Source organism: Dendrobium catenatum, unplaced genomic scaffold, assembly GCF_001605985.2.
Source record: "Dendrobium catenatum unplaced genomic scaffold, ASM160598v2 fragScaff_scaffold_484, whole genome shotgun sequence".
NCBI classification, from domain to species: domain Eukaryota; kingdom Viridiplantae; phylum Streptophyta; class Magnoliopsida; order Asparagales; family Orchidaceae; genus Dendrobium; species Dendrobium catenatum.
The window spans coordinates 220,966-241,470 of NW_021318946.1; the positions used below are offsets into that span (position 1 = coordinate 220,966).

The window sequence follows — 20,505 nt, forward strand, 5'->3', positions numbered from 1 at the left end:
CTTTTTAGTAAAAAATTAAAGTTGCGAGAAAGTCGTCCCAAACGAAGCCTGAATTGTTACAATTTTGTATGGCCTAGTGTAGTCCTAAACTAGTGAACGCTCTCCCCATGATGTGAATGAGTTGCTAAGGGTGTTAAGAATCTATCCAGTGTCAAATAATTCAAATTAGGCAAAAATGGGGCTCATTGATCTTGATAAAACTTTGATCAACTCTTCTCGAGGTTGATCATTCCTCTTCAAATCAATTTGCTCGAACCGACTCAAACTAAGGCTTTGTTTGGGACAACTTTTTGTTGCTTTTAAAAATTAATTTTCATTGCAAAATTTTTTAATTCAAAAAAATTTTATAATAGGAAGTTGATTTTAAAGCAGCAAAAAAGATGACCCAAATTAAGCCTAAATTTGATCATATTTAGCTCAGAAATGTTGAGTTCGTCATCATATGGCATGGAATGTGATTGATTTGGATGGTTTGATTTTGAACTTACTAAATCCTTAGTGAACATGATAAAAGTGGAGACCAATTAAAAATTTTGATGAATTATTTATCTATTACTTTAGGCTTGAAGTTGATTAATTTAAATAAAAATTTATTAATAATAAATTATTTGCTAAAATTTATAATTATTAATATTAGTTATCTTCCCATGAAGGAGTGCTTTGAGGGGCTTTGATTTAGTAAATTAGGCAACTTTGGATTTAGTAAATTCTAAGGGTATTAAATCCTGAAAAGTGTTTGATATGATAAATATTAAATTCTGTTACTGTTTGCCTGTTTGGTAACATCTTTTAGCATTTATGAAAGTTAGAGATTTAAATATGAATATGATAATTATAAATTAAAGATAATCGCATACAATATAACTGAAAAATCAATAAATAGCACATTACAAACTAATATTGATTAGTTATTTATTTTTTGAAAATATAAATTATTTCACTAATATTTGTACTGATGATTTAATTAATTAGTTAAAGATTAACCTAATCTAATAACAATCATACTACTAATAGATATAATAACCAATAAATTACAAATATTAATTAAACTAATTTAATGATAATTATAATATTAATTATTCAATTAAATTAAATTTGATTATTACAAAAATCTATTGCCTTCGTCGATCTCATTAATCAAATTCTACTATTCATTAATTATTTTTACACTATTAATTATATATATTTTAATTTATATTAATTAGTTAAATATATTAATATTTAATTACTAATTATATGATTAATTATTCAATTAAATTAAATTATATAATTAGTTTATGCACTAATTATAATATATTTTAATTAATTTACTTAATTATTAATATTTTAAATTATATTAATTAAGTTAAAAAATAATAGGCGCCTAGGGTTTGCCTTTCATCCTCATTTCGTCGTTGCTCTTCGGCTTCGTTGCTTAGCAGGAGGTGTAGAGATTGCGCGAGTCGCTTCTTCGGCTCCTTCGTTGCTGTTCGACTTCGCTCCTTCGACGACTTTCCTTACCTGTTGGATCGGAAGTTACGACATTTTGATCGGAATCAACTAAGGGAGCTCACTGGCTCTGAAGTAAACTTTCTCCCTTACGCGCGCTTCTTCGGCCAGATTCCGTAAATCCGCCGAACTTGAGGATTTAGTAAATCCGGGATTTTTACTGCAAAAAGAGGGAAACAGAGGATTTATAACGCCGTGAGATTTACCGGGCGCTCAAATCCCGTTTGGCAGGATTTAGCTCAAATCCTGCATAAATCTTGTTGCCAAACAGCCCCTTAGGAAATCCGAGATTTTCGTTTTGTGAGATTTACGGTAAACTCTCCGGCTACCAAACAGCCCATATAAGGCAAATTAAAGAGCTCCGCTTCTTCTCTACCGATTGAATTCCTTCGGAATTGCAATATTTTTATTCAAGTTTGGGATGGCGAAGAAGAAGGAGAGGGCGGTTAATGTCTCGGGTAAGCCTAAGCATTCGCTTGACGTTAATCGCAGCAATGGCGCATCAGACAAAGGAACTAGGTCTGCTGGCACTGTCCGACGGCTTAAGATGTACAACACCCGCCCCAAGCGAGACCGTAAGGGAAAGATCCTCAAGCATGAGTTACAATCGAAGGAACTGCCAAACACACGCATCGAGCCTGACCGCCGCTGGTTCGGTGCGCCTTTGTTTCCCCTTTTTTCTTATTAGTTGATATTTAGGTTATAAGCATTCCAGTGATGTTAAAATGTTTATTAACCTGTACTTTTGTTCTCCATGTTGATTTTTCTTCGACCTTCTTGTGGACTAAAGGGCTTATAAGTTGGGGGCCCAATTCGTCCAAAAATGAAATTTTTTTCCAACCATTGAATATTGCGTTCCTGATCTGTACATACTTGACGGAATCAGGAAAATATTTTGATTAGTGTCCGTCTAACACTTCAAAAGATATTGTGCCTGAAGCGGATAACTGTGACCTGATTCTATGGTAACCGCGTTGCAGCTCGTCTTTTTTCTTCCGAGTGTATTATTGTTAAAATGCAATTTTCATTTGTATGATACATAACTTAAAATATCTAAAGAAGTACATTGCATTTAAGATTTACACTTCTATTATACATACTGAGTGATTTATTACATTGACAAATTAATTTCTGTAATAGGACATACATACATGGCCAGGAAACATCAATGTTTAAAACCATAGTTCTAGCACACTTGTTTATTTTTATGACTGAAATGCTAGTAAAGCAGGTTTAAAGTGTGCACACTATTATTTTATTGTTGTATTTCAGTTGTCATTGCGTGAGTGTGTTCAGTTTTTGGTGTTTAGAGGTTAATATGACTTGTGATTTTAGGTAACACTCGAGTTGTAAATCAGAAGGAACTTGAATTCTTTCGTGAGGAGCTTCAAAATAGGTTATCAAGCAATTATAATGTCATTTTAAAGGAGAGGAAGCTGCCACTTTCTCTTCTCAATGATCATCAAAAGGTATGATTTTACATTGTTTTTCTAACACCATTGCTTATCAGTTCAAGTTCATATTTTTTAAATTGATTATTGTGTTGTCTATTTAATGCCATCACATATATTTTACTTGGCCATTTAATTTTGTCTATTCTATTGTATGCTTGAAGTAGCTCTTTGGTTAGTCCAATTGTCTGAATCATGCAGTCTCTGGCTGAGTTTGATCTTCTGCACGCTCTGCTGAGAATGAATTTAATTATTGTTATGGGGCATGCTTAGGAAGGCTATGTGATCCTTAGGGATTAATGGAAAATTTTGAGAATTAGTGAAAAAATTAAGAGTTGTTTCCTGCCCTTAATATTTTATATTAATTTTTTTTTAATTTATATACTTTATATTTGTGGTTCTTTTGGATTCCCAATCTATTAATTATTTGAAAAAGTACATTTAGATATAGAACTTTAAAAACCGTTATTTTATTCTTATGTTTTGGATTTCTATAATCACAGCAAGCAAAAGCTCATCTTTTGGATACAGAGCCTTTTGAGGATGCTTTTGGACCCAAGAGGAAACGAAAACGTCCAAGGCTTTTAGCAGCTGACTATGAATCATTGATTAAGAAGGCTGATGGATCCCAAGGTATATACTAGGTCTGTGACTTTATTCTTTCCTAAAGGATACATTTGATTGAGCATTCCCTTTGGTTAACAATTGTACTTCAAATTAAACTGAAAATGTTTGGGATTCATCTCTTAAAGTAGGAAACTGTATTTTTTGTTGTTTATGCACCTGTATTTGAATTAGAAAATAGTCTTTAGATTTTTTCTGTTTCAAATTGATAAAACATCCAAGATTGGCAGTCTGATCTTGATAATTTTGTTTTGGAAAAGCTAAGTTACTTTCTTAATAGCTGTCAGTTGTAAGTATTCTCTTCAGTTTCAATGTGATCCATGCAGTATGGGATTGGTTATACTGTAATATTTTTCATCCCTAGTATTCAACTAAACTGAGGAACTATTTTGTTGATATAGATTGGCATTGCTTCTACAACAGATCCATTTTGTACACCTTGATATACTATTTTTTGTTTTATCCTTTTATGTGTCTCATGTGGTTTTCATGCATAGATGCCTTTGAGAAGAAAACTTCAGCCATACCATCTGGAGTAGAGAATGAAGAGGATGGTTTCAGAGACTTGGTGAGGCATTCAATGTTTGAGAAGGGTCAGAGTAAACGCATTTGGGGTGAACTCTACAAAGTTGTTGATTCTTCAGACGTAGTTGTGCAGGTGAGTTGCCATTTCTTTTAATTCTGTTGAATAATTAGATTCTTTAGGGTCTTAATTTGTCCATGTTTGTTGGTCCTTGTGAGATATTTGAGACAGGCACTTAAAAGATTTTAGATTGTATCTAGTCATGCTGATTTCTTTTCTTTTTTTGATATTGACTCAAAATTTGCTTGAGTTTAAAAATTGATCTGGAATTCAACTCAAATCATTTCAAATTGGTTTTGAATTGAATTAAAATTTGGGTGTTTCTAGTGAGCAAAATTTCCATCCCTATCATTGGTGAATATGTTGACGATGTGTTTAAAGTAGACAAATATGCCCCATTACATTGTTATTTTTGGAAATGGGCACCTATTTAAAAGGATTTGCATTCAGCCCTTGCCATGGGAACCTAGTTGAAAGGGGCGAGCATTTAACCGTTACTTTTGCTGAAGACAATAGATGATTTTTGGCCTTAGTGCTTTGTCAGCTTCTTAAGATTTAATAGCATGACAAAGACAATAGCTGGGATTTGTTTGACTTAATATAATCCTTTTCGTCCTTTTGTGTCGGAGCTTTCTAAAAGTTGCTTTATTGGCCATAAATTAGCTTTTCTAAAACAACTTGTAGGAAATTTTGCCTGACTTATCCATTCAAATGGTCTGCACTTCATGCAACTTATCCTGTCACAAAGCAAAATGAAAGCTAAACCAAATGAAAAAAAAAAAAAAAGCTAAACCAAATGAGGGCCCTAATAGCTATGACTTAAGTCATACTAATTATTATGTGGTTTGTTCTGTTAAACAGGTGTTGGATGCACGGGATCCACTTGGCACAAGATGTCGTCATTTGGAGAAGCACCTGAAGGAGAATTGCAAACACAAACACATGGTTTTTTTGCTTAACAAGGTTTGCCATTTTTACAAATTTGTATTAAAGAGTTTACCGACTTGGATCAGATCTCTCCTTCTTCCAACTTGTTTGTGGAAAAGGGATTCTTTAGCTAATGTTTATTTGTTTATTTGTTTATTTTTAGTGTGATTTGATTCCTGCGTGGGCCACAAAAGGATGGCTGCGGGCATTGTCCAAGGAGTATCCTACTTTGGCATTCCATGCAAGCATAAACAAATCTTTTGGAAAGGTATGGTATTGCGTTCGTCTATTTCATTTCTCAATTACTTTTTTTTTTGGGCTTATTGCATGTTGTTGTCGTTTACCACCAGGGATCTCTTCTTTCAGTGCTGCGACAGTTTGCTCGGTTGAAGAGTGATAAGCAGGCCATTTCTGTTGGTTTTGTTGGCTATCCTAATGTTGGGAAGTCATCCGTTATCAACACATTACGTACAAAGAATGTAAGAATTTGTTTAAATAAATTGTAGTTCCAAATTTGTCCAAATTTGCCTGCACATTTTACTGAATTGGCTCGTCTGCTAATTTTGCTCGTGTCTTCTGTTAAAGGTTTGCAAAGTGGCTCCCATTCCAGGAGAAACAAAAGTGTGGCAGTACATTACACTTACTAAGAGGATTTTTTTGATCGATTGTCCTGGAGTTGTATATCACAACAAAGACTCTGAAACTGATATTGTCCTGAAGGGCGTGGTATGAAAGCTTTCCTTTCTAGAATTTTTTTTGTTCATCCGTTTTCTTTGTCATGAATTATTATACTATTGTTTTGAATAGTACACAACCATTTCTTTGATTGAAACTTATAAATCATTAATATTGCTTAATCCTTCCAGTGCAGATTAGTGAAGATAGACGTCTAGTTTACCATCATCTGTTTTGATGGTGAAAATTTCCATCATAATTGTTCTCAATTCCTAGTTTTCTCGATTCAAAACTTAGAATGCCAACATCAAACAAACAAAAACCAAACAAACGAAAACTAAATTAAAAAATAAAAACAACTACCCTCAGAACAACCGACTAGCGGTCACCTCACATGCAATCAAAATAGTTGGTAATATAAAAGATGTGCTTAAGGGCATACAAACCAAGGGTCCACCACAGCTACTTGGGCCAACGTCCACCAAAACTCCTTCGGCAAATGCTACCAAATCAGCCAACCAACACCTCCAATAGCTCAAGAAGAAAGATACAAGTGGAGTGGAACTTGCGGAGAGAAGAAAGAGATAAGAAGCCCAAGACGAATTTGAAGAGAGGAAGAGAGAAATTGAACAAGCTCTCAAGCTTTTCCATGAAGAAACCCTCAGGTTTTTTTAGAGAACTTAGCTCAACAATCAACAACCTTTCATGCATCAAAACATCTCATATTTATTGGATAAAAGGGGCAGCTAAACAACCCAAAACCACCTCCAACCAATCTAATAAAAACAGGGAAAACAGAAGGCCAAAAGGCTGCCATGAACAGCAGCCGAAGTGCCACAAGGGGGCAGGAACGGGCGGTCAGGGGAACCGGAACAGGTAGCTAGGGGAGAAGAAAAGCCATGAGACAGGAATCAGGGGAGAAGAACCAGCCACAGGAAGAGGAGCCAGGGGGAAAACCGAAGGGTCATAGGCAAAGGGGAAAGAATCAAATCCACATCTCTTAATGAGCTAAGAAGGAAGAGAACTATAAGTAATAATGAGCTGAAACATAGCAGCTCATCTTGAATCTAATCCTCCTCTCACACAAGGACAAACTCACTCCCATCTTTGCACAACCCACATGAATAACCCACTCCCATGTCCACACAGCCCGCATGCATAGCCCGCACAGTCATAGGTTAAAGCACGCACAGGTGCACGGGGAAGATGGGCGAGCAAGAGGGTGCTCAATGCTGGAGCACGAGCATGCTGCACAGGCATGAGCATACATATCATAAGAAGAACAATAACGGGTGCAAGCGCATGTGATTTAGAACGCATGGAAGCGCGGGCTGGAGCCGTGAATTGAAACACATAATGGAGATTGAACGTGAGCGAGATTCGGTTTGATTCAACAGATTTGATCATGGAGTTAGTGAAGTGAGCCAGTATGATCGTAGCAGGCACACATGTGGTTCTTTGAATGTAAAAACGGATCAAGATGGAGATTGCTAGAAATTGGTCGGATTTTAGATTATATTGATCTGCAAGACATCTCACAAAATGTAAATCCCTATAAATAGTGCATAGGTAGATCTGTGTTGGAATCCTGTAATAAGCCCATTGAATAAGGAATACAGGATTCTTGTATACTTTCCCTTCTCCCTCTTCTCCCTTCTTTCTCTCCTTCTTCCAAGAAGCTCAAGAAGCTTCTCTTCCTCAAGCAAGAATTGCATAACAATATGCTTCTTCCAATTAGCATTCTAATTTATGTAAGCCATTGCAATCAAACGTATTGGGCCGCCTCATCTACAACGTGAGGTTGTAAGACCTTACCCTTTAGGGTAACTCACAAATAAAATAATAACCCCCAACTTAAATCACATTTGGGCCGCCTCCTATGCTAATAAGCCCGCTAATTTAATTAAACACCAAATTCACAACAAATCAAAATTTACATATAGCCACATTGGTCTACGTGGACTTGAGAGGAGACAACTCCTAACTGCTTAAGATTCTTCGGACATTATAATCTATGGTTCTTTATAATTGGTACATTAAGATCACCGACTGCTAGTATGGCATAATCATAAGATTTTGTTCGGGATCACCTAAATTCCCCACAAACATCTCCCATTAATTCAAATAAATATCAAATTATTAAATTTAAATTTAAAACTATACCAAAGAAATCATCTTTAATCGAGAGACTCTTCCATGAGTAAGAGGGATAATTAACTATATGGGTTTGCGCACATAGGAACTTTAGACCCCAAATTTAAAAAAATTCTAACACAAATATCAATAAAATCTAATTAAAATAAAATTTAATTATAAATTTAAGAGTTTTTAAATTCATTTGAACAAATTTTGATTAAAATGCCCTCACAATTATTATTATTTTTTCCCTAAAAGTTAGCTACAAAGCTTTTAGATTCACCCATTAGAATAGCTACTTCATTGACGTTTTGTAAATCGTATGGGCAAAAGTCATGCTTTAGTTGCTAACATTATTCAGCTAACCATTTTTTTTATTATTATTACATTTGCGTGGAAGAGTCAAAATTTTTAGGACAAGTAGATAAGCGTTGAACAGAATAATATTCTTAGAAAATAAAGATGAATTTGGAAGCCATTTGAGTCCTTCAAACTTAAGGAGATTAGTAACTACTAATTCTTTTGGATAAAATGAATGTTAAATTAACAACTTTAATTAAATTTTGTTATGAAACTCGTGATCCATAGGTTTAAGCAGATCGGGCTCGTCAGTTCATTTGTGAATTAGTCATATGATCGGTCTAATCTATATTGAAAATTGACAACATTAACAACAAACACCAACTAAATCTTTTCATATGGCCCCACCATCGCTTATGAGTTCCTTATAGAGAAGGGCGGAATTGTGTAGCGCTCAGGAGGGGCCTAAAAAAATTAAAACTCTTAGTATAATAAGAGTTATTTATAATATGTGCAAAATAAATTATTTTTATATCTTTATATATATTTTTATTTTTTATAATTATTTTTTCACCCATAGATGGTGTTTAAAAAAGATAAATGTTTCGTCTATGACTTCATTTGTGACAGCTTTTAGTCGTTACTTTAAAAAAAATTGTACTAAAAAACTGTTTTAAAAGATAGTAAGAAAGCGGTCTCAAACAAAGCCTATGTGAAAAGCAAATAAATTTTATAAAAAGTATAATTAGATAGATTATATTTTATGGATGGCAATATTAAAGCAAAAAATATGTCCTACAACTAAAAAAAAAAGTGAATGTATTACATGATTAATAATAACAGCATAGTATATATATTAAGGATTCATTTCAGACAGTTTTCTTGTTGCTTTCTAAAGCAGGTTTCTAGTACAAAATTTTTCAATTCATGAATTTTTTATAGGACATAATGGAGAAAAAGGATTCATGTAGCCGACCCCACGTAGTGGGATAAAGGCTTGATGTTGTTGTTGTTGTTGAATTTTTTATATCAAAAAGCTGTTTTAGAAAGCACTAAGAAAATTGCCTCAAAAGAAGCTTAAACTTAAAGAACTTGAAAAACATGTCAAAATAATCTGATTAGAAGTGAAAAAGATGGGGGAATAGAGTTAAAACATCATTAGCATTTCATAAGAATGATTAAAAAATAAATTATACCTAATTAGTACTTCATAAGAAGAAAATGAAGAGTAAGATTATGCAAAGTGGGCCAATTGGTTGAGAAAAAGTTGATGTTGGTGATGATTTAAATAAGTTTCTTCAAACATGCTTACTCCAAGTTGATGACTTTTCTTATTAAGAAAATGCAGTCGTGATTTGCACCTAATGGAGCAGCTTATTCAAAATACAGTAGAGAAGGACGTTAGTGTTTCACACACTAACATAGCTGAAAAGCAAGAAGCCAAGAGTACATATTGATATAGAACCTTTTTTTAATAGCAATAATCAGCTTTCTTTGCATATCTAGGAGGCGTTTGGGACAACTTTTTTGCTGCTTTTTAAAGCAGCTTCTCAGTACCAAAATAACCATCAAATTGAGTATATGTAACAGTAATGATGGGACCAACAACATACAAAGACGTATGAAATCAAAATCAGATTCAAACAGGACAAAAAATATTTTTATTTCTATTTAAAATTTTAAATATTATATGAACAATTATTAATAAAATTTATAGTGCTAAATGAACATATAAAAAGATTTGAGTTCTATGTACGAGAATCACTCTATTTTTTATTTTTTATTTTGCTCGTTAATCTGTATTGAAGAGGACTAATTTATAGTGATTTTCTTAATATTTACACTTCAAATCTCACCATTTCTTATTTTTTTTAAAAAAACACCTTACCTTATCTTCAAGATGCCAAGAGGAGAAAGACAGTTCTGCTACTTTCATGAAAGAAAGAAAAGTAGGATAGAGTGATAGACAGCCTATCCAACCACAAAAGAATAATCTCAATATTGATATGGCCCCACTTTTGAATGATTGAGCTCCTTCTGCAAATGAAAAAATTATCACAGAAATACTTCAAAAAATCAGATCAACCCCATGAGATGCTAAAAAAGATAAAATCAAATGACAAACAGACTAAAAAAACACAGAGATCTGAAAGGAATATCATTTTGCTGAGACAAACAATCCACAATTTATTCAAAATTCAACAGTAGCAGTTCCTTAAGCTCCACCACAAACAAGACTTATCAACAATAAATTACAACCATGCAGGGTCCTTCAGGTGAGTAACAACTGATTTAATCTGCAGGTAGTTCTTCAGGCTATCTATGCCTTTTTCGCGGCCGTAGCCGCTCATCTTATAGCCTCCGAAGGGAATCGCTGCGTCGAAAATATCGAAGCTGTTGATCCATATCGTCCCAACTCTCAAAGCTCTCATTAAGGTATTAGCAGTGTCCAAGTTCTGGGTGAAAACTCCTGCAGCCAATCCATATTGGCTGGCATTTGACCTTTTAATGACCTCCTTAAGGTCCCTGCCACAAACCAAACAGAAGTTCTTATAAAAAAGATGTCCACTAAAAGCAAGAAAATCTAGTATTTTCTAATTCTCTTCTTTCTAACATAAGAAAATTTGATAGCTCCAAATCGAAATAAAAGGTCATTGATGAAGTCTAGATCAATCTAAACATGACAACCCGAGTTCCCATTCAGATCAGATCCAAATAAGAGTAAATCTACTCTGAAACCAACTCGATGAGCCTTACAACATCATTAATGAGACAATTCATCTAAGAGCTGTAAATTGAGCCAAAACCAGTTCAGAATGAACAACTGCAATAGATTTTATAAAAGTGCAAGTGCTATAACTGAAATAGCTATTAACATGTAAAACAACTCACGAGAACTTCAATATCGATTGAACCGGTCCGAAGATCTCATGTTTTGCTATCTCCATTCCATCCTGGCAGAACCCAGACATAAAAGTTGGTCAGAGATACTTGGAAATCTCAGCTACATCTTGTTGTTGATGAATATCAATGTTAAATAGTACCTTGACATCTGCAAAAATGGTAGGTTTAATAAAGTATCCTCGGTCGCCATGTCTCTCGCCTCCAGCAACAAGTGTAGCCCCGCCTTCAACCCCAGACTTTATGAAGTGCAAGATCTTGTTGAATTGCTCCTCATCAATCTGTCTTTTTACAAGTCAAATCATGCTGGTGATAATAATACTCAACAATTTGAGCTCTGCAAATTAATTGACAAAATAAAATAGGTTTGATAAGATGTAGCGTAAAGAATTTGTAAGGAGTTGGACCTGAGGACCTTGCTCCACACCCTTCTTGAATGGGTCACCTACAACACGCTTTAGAGCTCTAGCCTTGGCTTTTTCGACAAACTCATCATATATGCGCTCATGAACAAATGTCCGTGAGCCAGCACAGCAACATTGTCCCTGTAAGAGATACCATATTCTTGTAGAGTTCTTCAATTTAAGCAGTATAGTAAAATTTTGAAGGTTATTCGCATAGAACCTTATGGTTTGATCTTTTTATGAAAAAATGTATTAGCTTGACACTTTTTAAACTATGGTTCTTAGCTACAAAATTTAATACTAATATCCACTTTCAAAAAATAAAGGAAAAAAAAAACACAAAAGTAGATGAACCTTTGTACAAACCTGATTGAAGAACAAAGCGAAATGGGCGAGCTCAACTGCTTTGTCAATATCGGCATCATCCATAATTATCATGGGAGATTTACCTCCAAGCTCTAGAGTCACTGGTTTAAGGTTGCTTCTGGCAGCCATTTCCTGAACAATCTTTCCAGTAGAGGTTGAGCCAGTAAAGGCAAGCTGAACAACAATAAAACAAATTAACATGAAGAAAAAAAAATACTAAGTTATCTGGGAGGTTAAAATTATAGAAGGAAATTATTCTGAAAATAAAAATTCCAGCTTGTAAACATCCTCATAACTTGTATCATTAGACAACCATATGAAGCAATTTATCTATTTAAGACAAGATGTAAATGCATGGTAATAATATTTCAAATCTCTCAACTGGTTCAGAAAACAAATAGAAAATCTATGCAAAAGAAGCAACCTACCTAACACATCACATGCTTCAATCAAATCATTCGCTTGGCATCCTTCTTAAGATAAATACTAGACAACAACATTTAGAAATGAAGGCCCAATGCTGAGCAAATGAACATGTTGAATATGATGGAAGCAACTAAATGAACCTTGCAAGATACAAGAACAACAACATCAAGCCTTTATCCCATTATGTGGGATTGGCTAAATGAATCATTTTTCTCCATTGTTTCTTAAAAGTCAAATTCTCATTTAAATCTAACAAATAAATGTCATTTTAAATATTTTCTAACTAAGTCTTTTTAGGTCTACCACTATCTTTCTTAACCTAAGTCAAATCTAATATATCTACTTTTCTAACCGGATCATCGGAAGGCCGTCATTTTACGTGACCAAACCATCTAAGGAGTCTCTTTCTAATCTTATCTTCCACTGGAGCTACTCCAACTTTTCATATATATGCTCATTTTGTATTATGTCTCTAAAAATAAAGCCACTCATCCACCTGAGCATCCTCATCTCTGCAACACTTAACTTTATATTATACTTCTTTTTTAATGGCAAACATTCTGCACCATAAACCTTGCAAGATGTTATCCAAAAATCAAATATCATGATACAAATTGTTAAATCAATGAAGCCTGTGAAAGATTGCAAACCCTTAACAACCACGAATATAAGCAACAACAAATCCTGATTTAATAGCTAACATGGAAATATAACTATATACATTCCATGCCAACCTTTTTACTGTGGTTGTTGTACATGGAAAAATACAAAAATGAAAAAAGCTTTAAAAGCATATAACAACACAGGAAAACGTTATAAGTAGGTATTAACATCCCAAAATACTACCTTATCAACATCCACGTGACTAGCAATAGCAGCACCAGCAGTTGGACCATATCCAGAGACTACATTAAGCACGCCATCAGGGAGACCAGCCTGTGCATTTGCAGTAATTATATATACAATTGTGAAATTAGATTATAAAAAAACAGTTTCAATGCCTTAAAAAGTTGGTAAAACGTTTATCAGTTCTATAAGTCATTCAATACATCACTTAGAAAGCATAGAACATGTTTGAATGGTTTTGATTTACTTTTGTTTTCAGATAAAACATGTTTGAATGGTCATACTTATTTCCTGTTTGCAGAATTTAAAAAAAAAACAATTTTGGCAACAAAAAAGATAGAAAATGGAATTGAAATATAATTAATTCATGTACTTAAGTAATATTTAATCCATAATTAGTATATCTAAGCACCAATTATCATTAATTCCTAATTTCCTATTAAATTACTAATTAATAATCAACAATGAATAATCCATCTAAGCACCAATTATCCTTAAAAACCTAAAAGTTATTAATAATCAACAAGTAATTAATATTTTCACTAGATTAACATGTATAAATTAAATTAGGCAAACTATAGATTTATCCCATATGAAATTATGGTAATTAAATATTAATAAAAATTCAATTATCTTAATTAAGATCCTAATTAACCACTAATCAGCCTACATAAATGTTAAATATTAGTTGCTCCATCAAATAAAACAATAATTAATCATGCCAAGAGTATCATAATTAAATACTAATAAACGCTTAATGATCTGAAATAAACACCACTCAACCTAATTAATCCAAGTAAGCTCTTGCATTTATTTCCAAAATATATGTGTAACGTATAACTGGTTTCAAAAATCCACCAAACAATTCACTTTGCTTCCAAGAACAGAAAAATAAAAAGGCATAGTCGACAAATTATTATTATTTTTAATCAAGTACAATTTTTGAAAATGAAAGGAAGACAATAGGAATAAAATTAAGTCCCTAATAGCAATACATTAATTATGCTTCTGGACCTCCCACGCAAACCTCCCTCCCTCACCTAACGTGACTTTTAAGCTTCCTCATCAATGGCCTAAAAAGTGCACAACCCCACTACATGCAACCAGTCACCCCCCTCCCTCCCTAGAATTAATACTACCATAATATGAAGATTATGGAGAACTGCAAGTAAGCCAGAACGATGGTCTTCAAAAGATCACAACAATTTAGTCACAATAACATTGAAAAGAGATGGAAAAATCTAACTAAAAAAACTAAGAAAGCAAAGGAGAACGAAAGTAGAGAGCTCAACCTCATGTAGTAACTTAGCTACTACTAAAGCAGATAATGGAGTCTGCTCTGCAGTCTTTAGCACAATTGAATTCCCACATGCAAGTGCTGGCCCAACCTTCCAGGCAAACATGAGAAGGGGAAAATTCCATGGAATTATTTGGCCTACAACACCAATTGGCTCATGCAATACTTGCACATGATGTGGCGTATCAGCAGGAACAATCAGTCCATGTATTTTATCTGCCCAGCCTGCATAATTTGAAACAAAATGACCATACAAATCATTATTGACTGCAAAAACATTTGAGTTATATGATGAAGCTTGAACTACTACTCTTCTTCACGCATTACCTGCATAATATCTAAACAAACGTGCAACCATTGGGATCTCACCAAAGGCAGCTTGCTCATAAGGCTTCCCATTGTCCCAAGTCTCAAGTGCAGCAATCTCATCATTGTGCTTCTCAATCAAATCAGCAAATCGATATAATATGCGAGACCTTTCCTGAGTATTGAATTAACATAAATGATCGTAAGAAACAAGCATTTGAGCATGCATGGAAATGGAAGAAGAACAGAAGGATGAGATGGATTAAGAGCGCTACATAAGCTGACATCTTCGGCCATGGGCCTTCGTCAAATGCCTTACGAGCAGCCGCGACAGCTCTGTCAACATCTTCAGCATCTCCTTCAGCCACATGAGCTATAACTTCTCCAGTTCTGGGATCTAAGGTTGAGAAGGTCTTTCCTGAAGGTCAAGAGAGCTTGATCATTGCTCTCTTTAAACCATATTGATATCAAAGAAAATAATTTTCGATGATCTATCTCATATACCTGATGCCGAATCAACAAATTGGCCATTGATGAGAAGTTTGGTGTAGTTCACTTGCACGGGAGGTGTTATGGGTTCTTCCAAAGCAGCAGCCGCAGTGCTAAGCCTTTGGATCCCAGAAGAAACACCAGCAATCCTCCCTAAATATTGGATTCATCATGTTTATCAAATTCACTCAATGGCAAACTGAAACCACATAAGATCCAATTCAGCTAGAAATAAGGTTTCGATACGTAGAATAGAAGAAATAACAAAACTAAAATTTTGAACTTTCATTGAAGTTTTCCAATGGTTCCAAAATACAATTCCCAAGTCCGCAAAAATCCCTCATAGACTGTAGGAAAGACTGGTGCTCACAGATATGCACAGATTTCCAGATGATAAGCCAGAAATTTATAAGAGAAAAACGAGAAAACTCGTCTCTTAGTAAGCAACAATTGGTAAAAATATAGAAAAGTTAAAAAACAATCCTTTCCTCTGAAAACAGAGCAACCTTGCTTACAAAAGTTCAACAAATAGGAAATAAAAAATTCAAGTTTATCAAAATAAAACGCTTCCCGAACCAAGAAATCCTTCGTTCTTAAATCCAAAGACATGGAACCAAAGAGAAATATCAAAGGATCCTGATGCCCTCAAAAGGAGATCCAAGCAAACGGCCAAAAATAAAAACAGAGCAACTTTGTAATAAAAGTAAAAAATAGAACTTCAATCCTTCAAAAACATCAAACCTAACAAGATAACTCTCGCAAGCCTTCAGATTGGCAAAATCCACACACAAGTTGTATTTTTTTTTCTCCATCAAATTAGTAGAACAAGTAAAAATGCCAATGAAACAACGAAAACAAGAGATAACATTCCACAACTAAATTTCCAGAGAGCACAAAAAAGTTAATAAAAGTTATTCATTTCAAAACATCAACCTCACCGCCTAAGTAATGAAATAGTTCAAAAACATTTCCTTTCATCCAATATAAAAAAGAGTAAGAAAGATGATGATGAGATTACAAGAAAAACAGAGAGGGGAAGAGGGGACGGCCACCTCGGAGCATAAAAGAGGAAGAAGAACGAAGAACAGATGAAATAGAGCGACAGGAAATAGAAGATGCAATCCTCCGCGCCGCAGCCGACATGTTCATTATTTTTTTGCAAGCTCTTCCTTTGCGCCCTCTCGATTTCAGGATCAGCGCTACCTTTCAAGTTTCACCCGAACTGAAGGATATTTATGCAGTAAGAAAACGTCTAATTTCAGTATTAGCAATGCTTCATCAAAACTTGGAAAGACTTTTCTCCTCTGCAATTAAAGGTCATCGGTGAAAAGCTAAAAACTTGAGCATTTGGTACATTGGAACTGGCCTTTTTTTTGTATGGGCTGTTTTGCAACCAACAGGATTTATCTACTAAATTCTAAGCAGATAAATCCTGAATTTAATAAATTTTGAGGTTGTTAAATTCTGAAAACTGCTCCGCGTCGTCCGAAAATCCGCTTTTCCACTTTTTCCTTTGTTTTTCTCTCTCCTCAGCTTTTTCTCTCTCTTCAAAATATCTCATTTCTATATATATCCAAACTGATCGTCCTGGACGATCGAGCTTCGTACCGGACGATCCATGAAGAGAGGAATTTCGTCCAGACGAAAAATGACATATCGTCCCTGGCGAAGGGTTCACGGGAGAATTTTCGTCCAGACGATCCTGATTTCGTCCAGACGAACCATACAGCCAAAACTGATTTTCTGCACAACCTGTACCGATCGTCCCGGACGATCCAACTTCGTCCCGGACGAACCTGGAGCAAAAACTGATATTACAGTAACTTTCTCCCCTTCACAACCTTCTTTGGCCAAATCCCGTAAATCCACCAAACTACCGGGTTGTTTCGTAGCAGGATTTAGGATGTATTTGAGTCGGATTTGAGTGAAATCCAACCAAATGGCCTAAAATGCAAAACCAAATCTCACGACAAATGAAATCCGCTGTAGACAGAAAATTTCGTATATCCGCTATAAATCTCAGATTTCTGAAATATTGTATTTTGTCGGATTTACGAAATCCATGACACTAGAGGAAGAGTCCGCACAGTAAATCCTGCTCTATAGCCAAACAATAACATGAGATTTAAAAGTATTTATCATGAATGTTACCAAACAATTTTCAAGATTTAAGTCCCTCAAGATTTTCGAAATCCGGATTTAGAGGATTTACGAAATCCTACTTAAATCAAATCTGGGATGCTACCAAATAGCCCCTACAAGATTTAGTAAATCTAGGATCTACTGCAAAAGAGGGCCGTGAGATTTAAATTGAACGTAAATCCTGTTTGGCTATGCTAAATTATGCTCAAATCCGACGTAAATCATATTTCGAGCGAAGGCAATCAACTTTTCCAAAAAAAAAAAAACACACACACACACACAAAAGATAAGTAACTTCATAGCAATGGACAATATTATATCATATTTTTAACTTTTAAGTTGATTTACATATCAAATTATTACTTTTGTTGAGGCTAGTTTTAAAATAAGTTAACTTCAAGTTGAGTTACTTCTCAATGAAGGGAAAGCCGAATGTTTAAAGGGCATAGAAAAGTAGATGGTATAGATATCACTTATAGTATTTTAAGTGGATCTATCTATGTCTATTATAGGAAGAGGAGCATAAGGTTTCATTAAGGAAGAAAAATTACAAATATATTAATTACAAGGTTTCTTTCTCTCTCTATATATATGTGTGTGTTATGTAATAATTTAATAGAGTTTTAATAGAGCTTGAGTTCATCTAATGTGTGTATGTTGTTTGTGATGGCATTCATGGATGGGGCATTTGTAGGTCTTGGCTAGTTTAAGGTTGTTTTAGGGCAAATAATGACATGAAATTTATAGTCAACTAATCCTCAAAACAACAAGGCTTAATGAGCTATGTAAGCAACTAGAGAGTGATCAATCACTAGGTGGTGAGCATCACACGGTCGGCTTACTAGTGCATGATTATGATTATAATGAGTGATGATAATAAATGATAGAAATAATATGGTAATCCAAATAATCTTTGGGGCTAGTTCATTGCTCCATACATAAAGTGGCATGTACCATTTTCTTGGGTGGTTGGACTAAGAAATGATAGTTACGATAGTATCAGGACAAAAGGGAAAATCTTTTAAAATCTAAGAAATAAATCCATTTAGGGATGAACAATAATTCTAAGTAGCCTAGCAATACTTCATCTTATTAGATGCTCCTTAATAATTTGATAAGAATAATAAGAATGATAAGATCTAGGTATTATAACTTCAAACAAATTGGAATTTTTCTTCCTATATTTGGACTAAAGAATTAGGTTGTTCATCATTCTATAAGTATGAATTTATCTATAAATAGGCCTTTTTAACCTTTTATTTTTAATCTAATCAAGTAGGCTAGTTACACAAAGAGATCGGATAAGAATTGAGACTAGTGGATAGATGAATGACTCTAATGAGGCATATGGATTGAGGTGTTACAATTTCCCATCATGCTAACACTATAAATAAGCATTTTTGGTTGAGTTCAATTACTTTATGTGCACATCTCCTTATTTCACATTCCTCGTCTTTAAGTTTTCTAATTATTTTTAGAGTTTTAAACAAACAACTACAGAGAACAATCTTCACAACTTCAAAATGAGAGGAAATAAAATAACATATTTAGGTGAAAGCAATGATAATTGTAATGACATTTATAGCAGTGGCCTCCCTACCTTCCTTCATTTTTGTGATGGTGTGCTTGATGTCATAGCCCATATTTTCACCTATTTTCGCCTAGTCAAATAATATTTCGAAGTCATTATAAGTCAAATTTACAATTTATCGTCATCATAATATAGATATCATTATGCTTTAATTATAATAATTTTCTCCTAATTTTAGGGATAATGTAGAAAATTGATACATGTTGGTACAAGTAGATTTTTTAGGACTGTTAAGTATCTATCTTGCAAACCGATTTCACAAGTTTTTTAGATATGCTTGGAAATTTATGAGTGCTGTAATGGGAGAAGATATTTTATAATAAAATAATATAAGGAGATAAAGGTAATTATATAAATTTTATGTTAAAAACTAAATAATTGAATAATTGATTAATACTGCCTAGCATATTGATTAGGTCTATTCATTTATAGCAATTTTTATCATTATTTTTTATAGTTTCATAAATCTCATTTTACTTCACTGATCGTATTGATTTTATTCTTAATTTAGAGATTTCATATTGCATATATTAATTTATTATTAATATTGATTAGAACTAGAGCAAGTATATTGAATTATTTGTCTTATAATGAAGATAATGGTAAATTTTGGTTACTTGCTTATTTTGTAAGCTCATTATGTAGTTTTTATATGATTTCAGGTAAAGATAAAGAGCCTGTGGTATGAGGCTATACAAAGATACTAATTTACTTTTATATTCAGCTTTTTGGTTTTATATAAGTTTTTTTTTTTGTAACTTATGGTGGTTATTATACATATGTTTTTGAATTTTAGAGCATGTAGCAACCATAATTACTAATGCATCCTTAGGAATTTTATTATAAAATATCCATAACCACTGCATAACCTATTAAAACTTCATTTGTCATTTTTCTTTCATTTTTCCTAAAGCTACAGAAGGGAAAATGAAAATTAACATAAAAATAAAAGAGAGAGGAGAGAAAAACCTAGGTTTGGGGGTCGTAGAGCAAATTTTGTCAGTCCATCCAATTGAAAAATTTGTTCGTCTATATTGACCTCACTTTAGCTGGGGTTATTTGACCCACAATAGCATGATCTACAGTCATCAACCTATGACCTTTTTATTATCAATCATCTCTAGTTTTCAATCATCTAATCAACACCATAATCAATCACAAAACCATTTTTAATCAATCTTCAATCAACATACACTAACAATCAATCAATCAACCCATAGCCATCTGAATTGTAGTCATCTAATATATATCATCACATGATCTATAATCATTCAACACTTCAATCATCCAATTTCCAGTTAAGCTTCAATCATCTTTATAATCAGCACTTCACACTGCAATCATTCAAACTTTAATCTATATTTCCATCAATCAATCAAACAACTATACATCCAATCAAGCTTTAATCTTCCAGGCTCTAATCATATATAATCAATCAGTTAGTCGGTCAATCAATCTAGCATTCAATCAACACTTCAATTACAAGCAGTCATTCAATCTTTAAGTTTATAGTTAATAATCATTAAGCTATAATTACCTAGATAACTACAGCC

At 33.7% G+C, this 20,505-nt stretch overlaps 2 protein-coding genes across 2 annotated transcripts; one reads left to right on the top strand and one right to left on the bottom strand.

The window, feature by feature from the left end:
- The first annotated feature begins 1,393 nt into the window (after positions 1–1,393).
- Positions 1,394–5,930, top strand: LOC110114822 (nuclear/nucleolar GTPase 2-like). The gene is made up of 8 exons (XM_020847835.2): positions 1,394–2,144; positions 2,824–2,957; positions 3,443–3,572; positions 4,061–4,221; positions 5,008–5,109; positions 5,237–5,341; positions 5,424–5,552; positions 5,659–5,930. Exons 1-8 carry the CDS (start codon positions 1,910–1,912, stop codon positions 5,803–5,805), a joined length of 1,143 nt encoding a protein of 380 aa, XP_020703494.1. The 5' UTR covers positions 1,394–1,909; the 3' UTR covers positions 5,806–5,930.
- Positions 5,931–10,327: 4,397 nt separating this feature from the next.
- On the bottom strand, positions 10,328–16,532 carry LOC110114830 (aldehyde dehydrogenase family 2 member B7, mitochondrial). Its single transcript, XM_020847844.2, has 11 exons — positions 16,272–16,532; positions 15,235–15,372; positions 15,006–15,148; positions 14,752–14,905; positions 14,420–14,649; positions 13,128–13,217; positions 11,856–12,029; positions 11,493–11,630; positions 11,229–11,366; positions 11,077–11,138; positions 10,328–10,710 (listed from the first exon to the last, which is right to left on the bottom strand). The coding sequence occupies exons 1-11, from the start codon at positions 16,366–16,368 to the stop codon at positions 10,437–10,439; spliced, it is 1,638 nt and encodes a 545-aa protein (XP_020703503.1). The 5' UTR covers positions 16,369–16,532; the 3' UTR covers positions 10,328–10,436.
- Between the last annotated feature and the right edge of the window lie 3,973 nt (positions 16,533–20,505).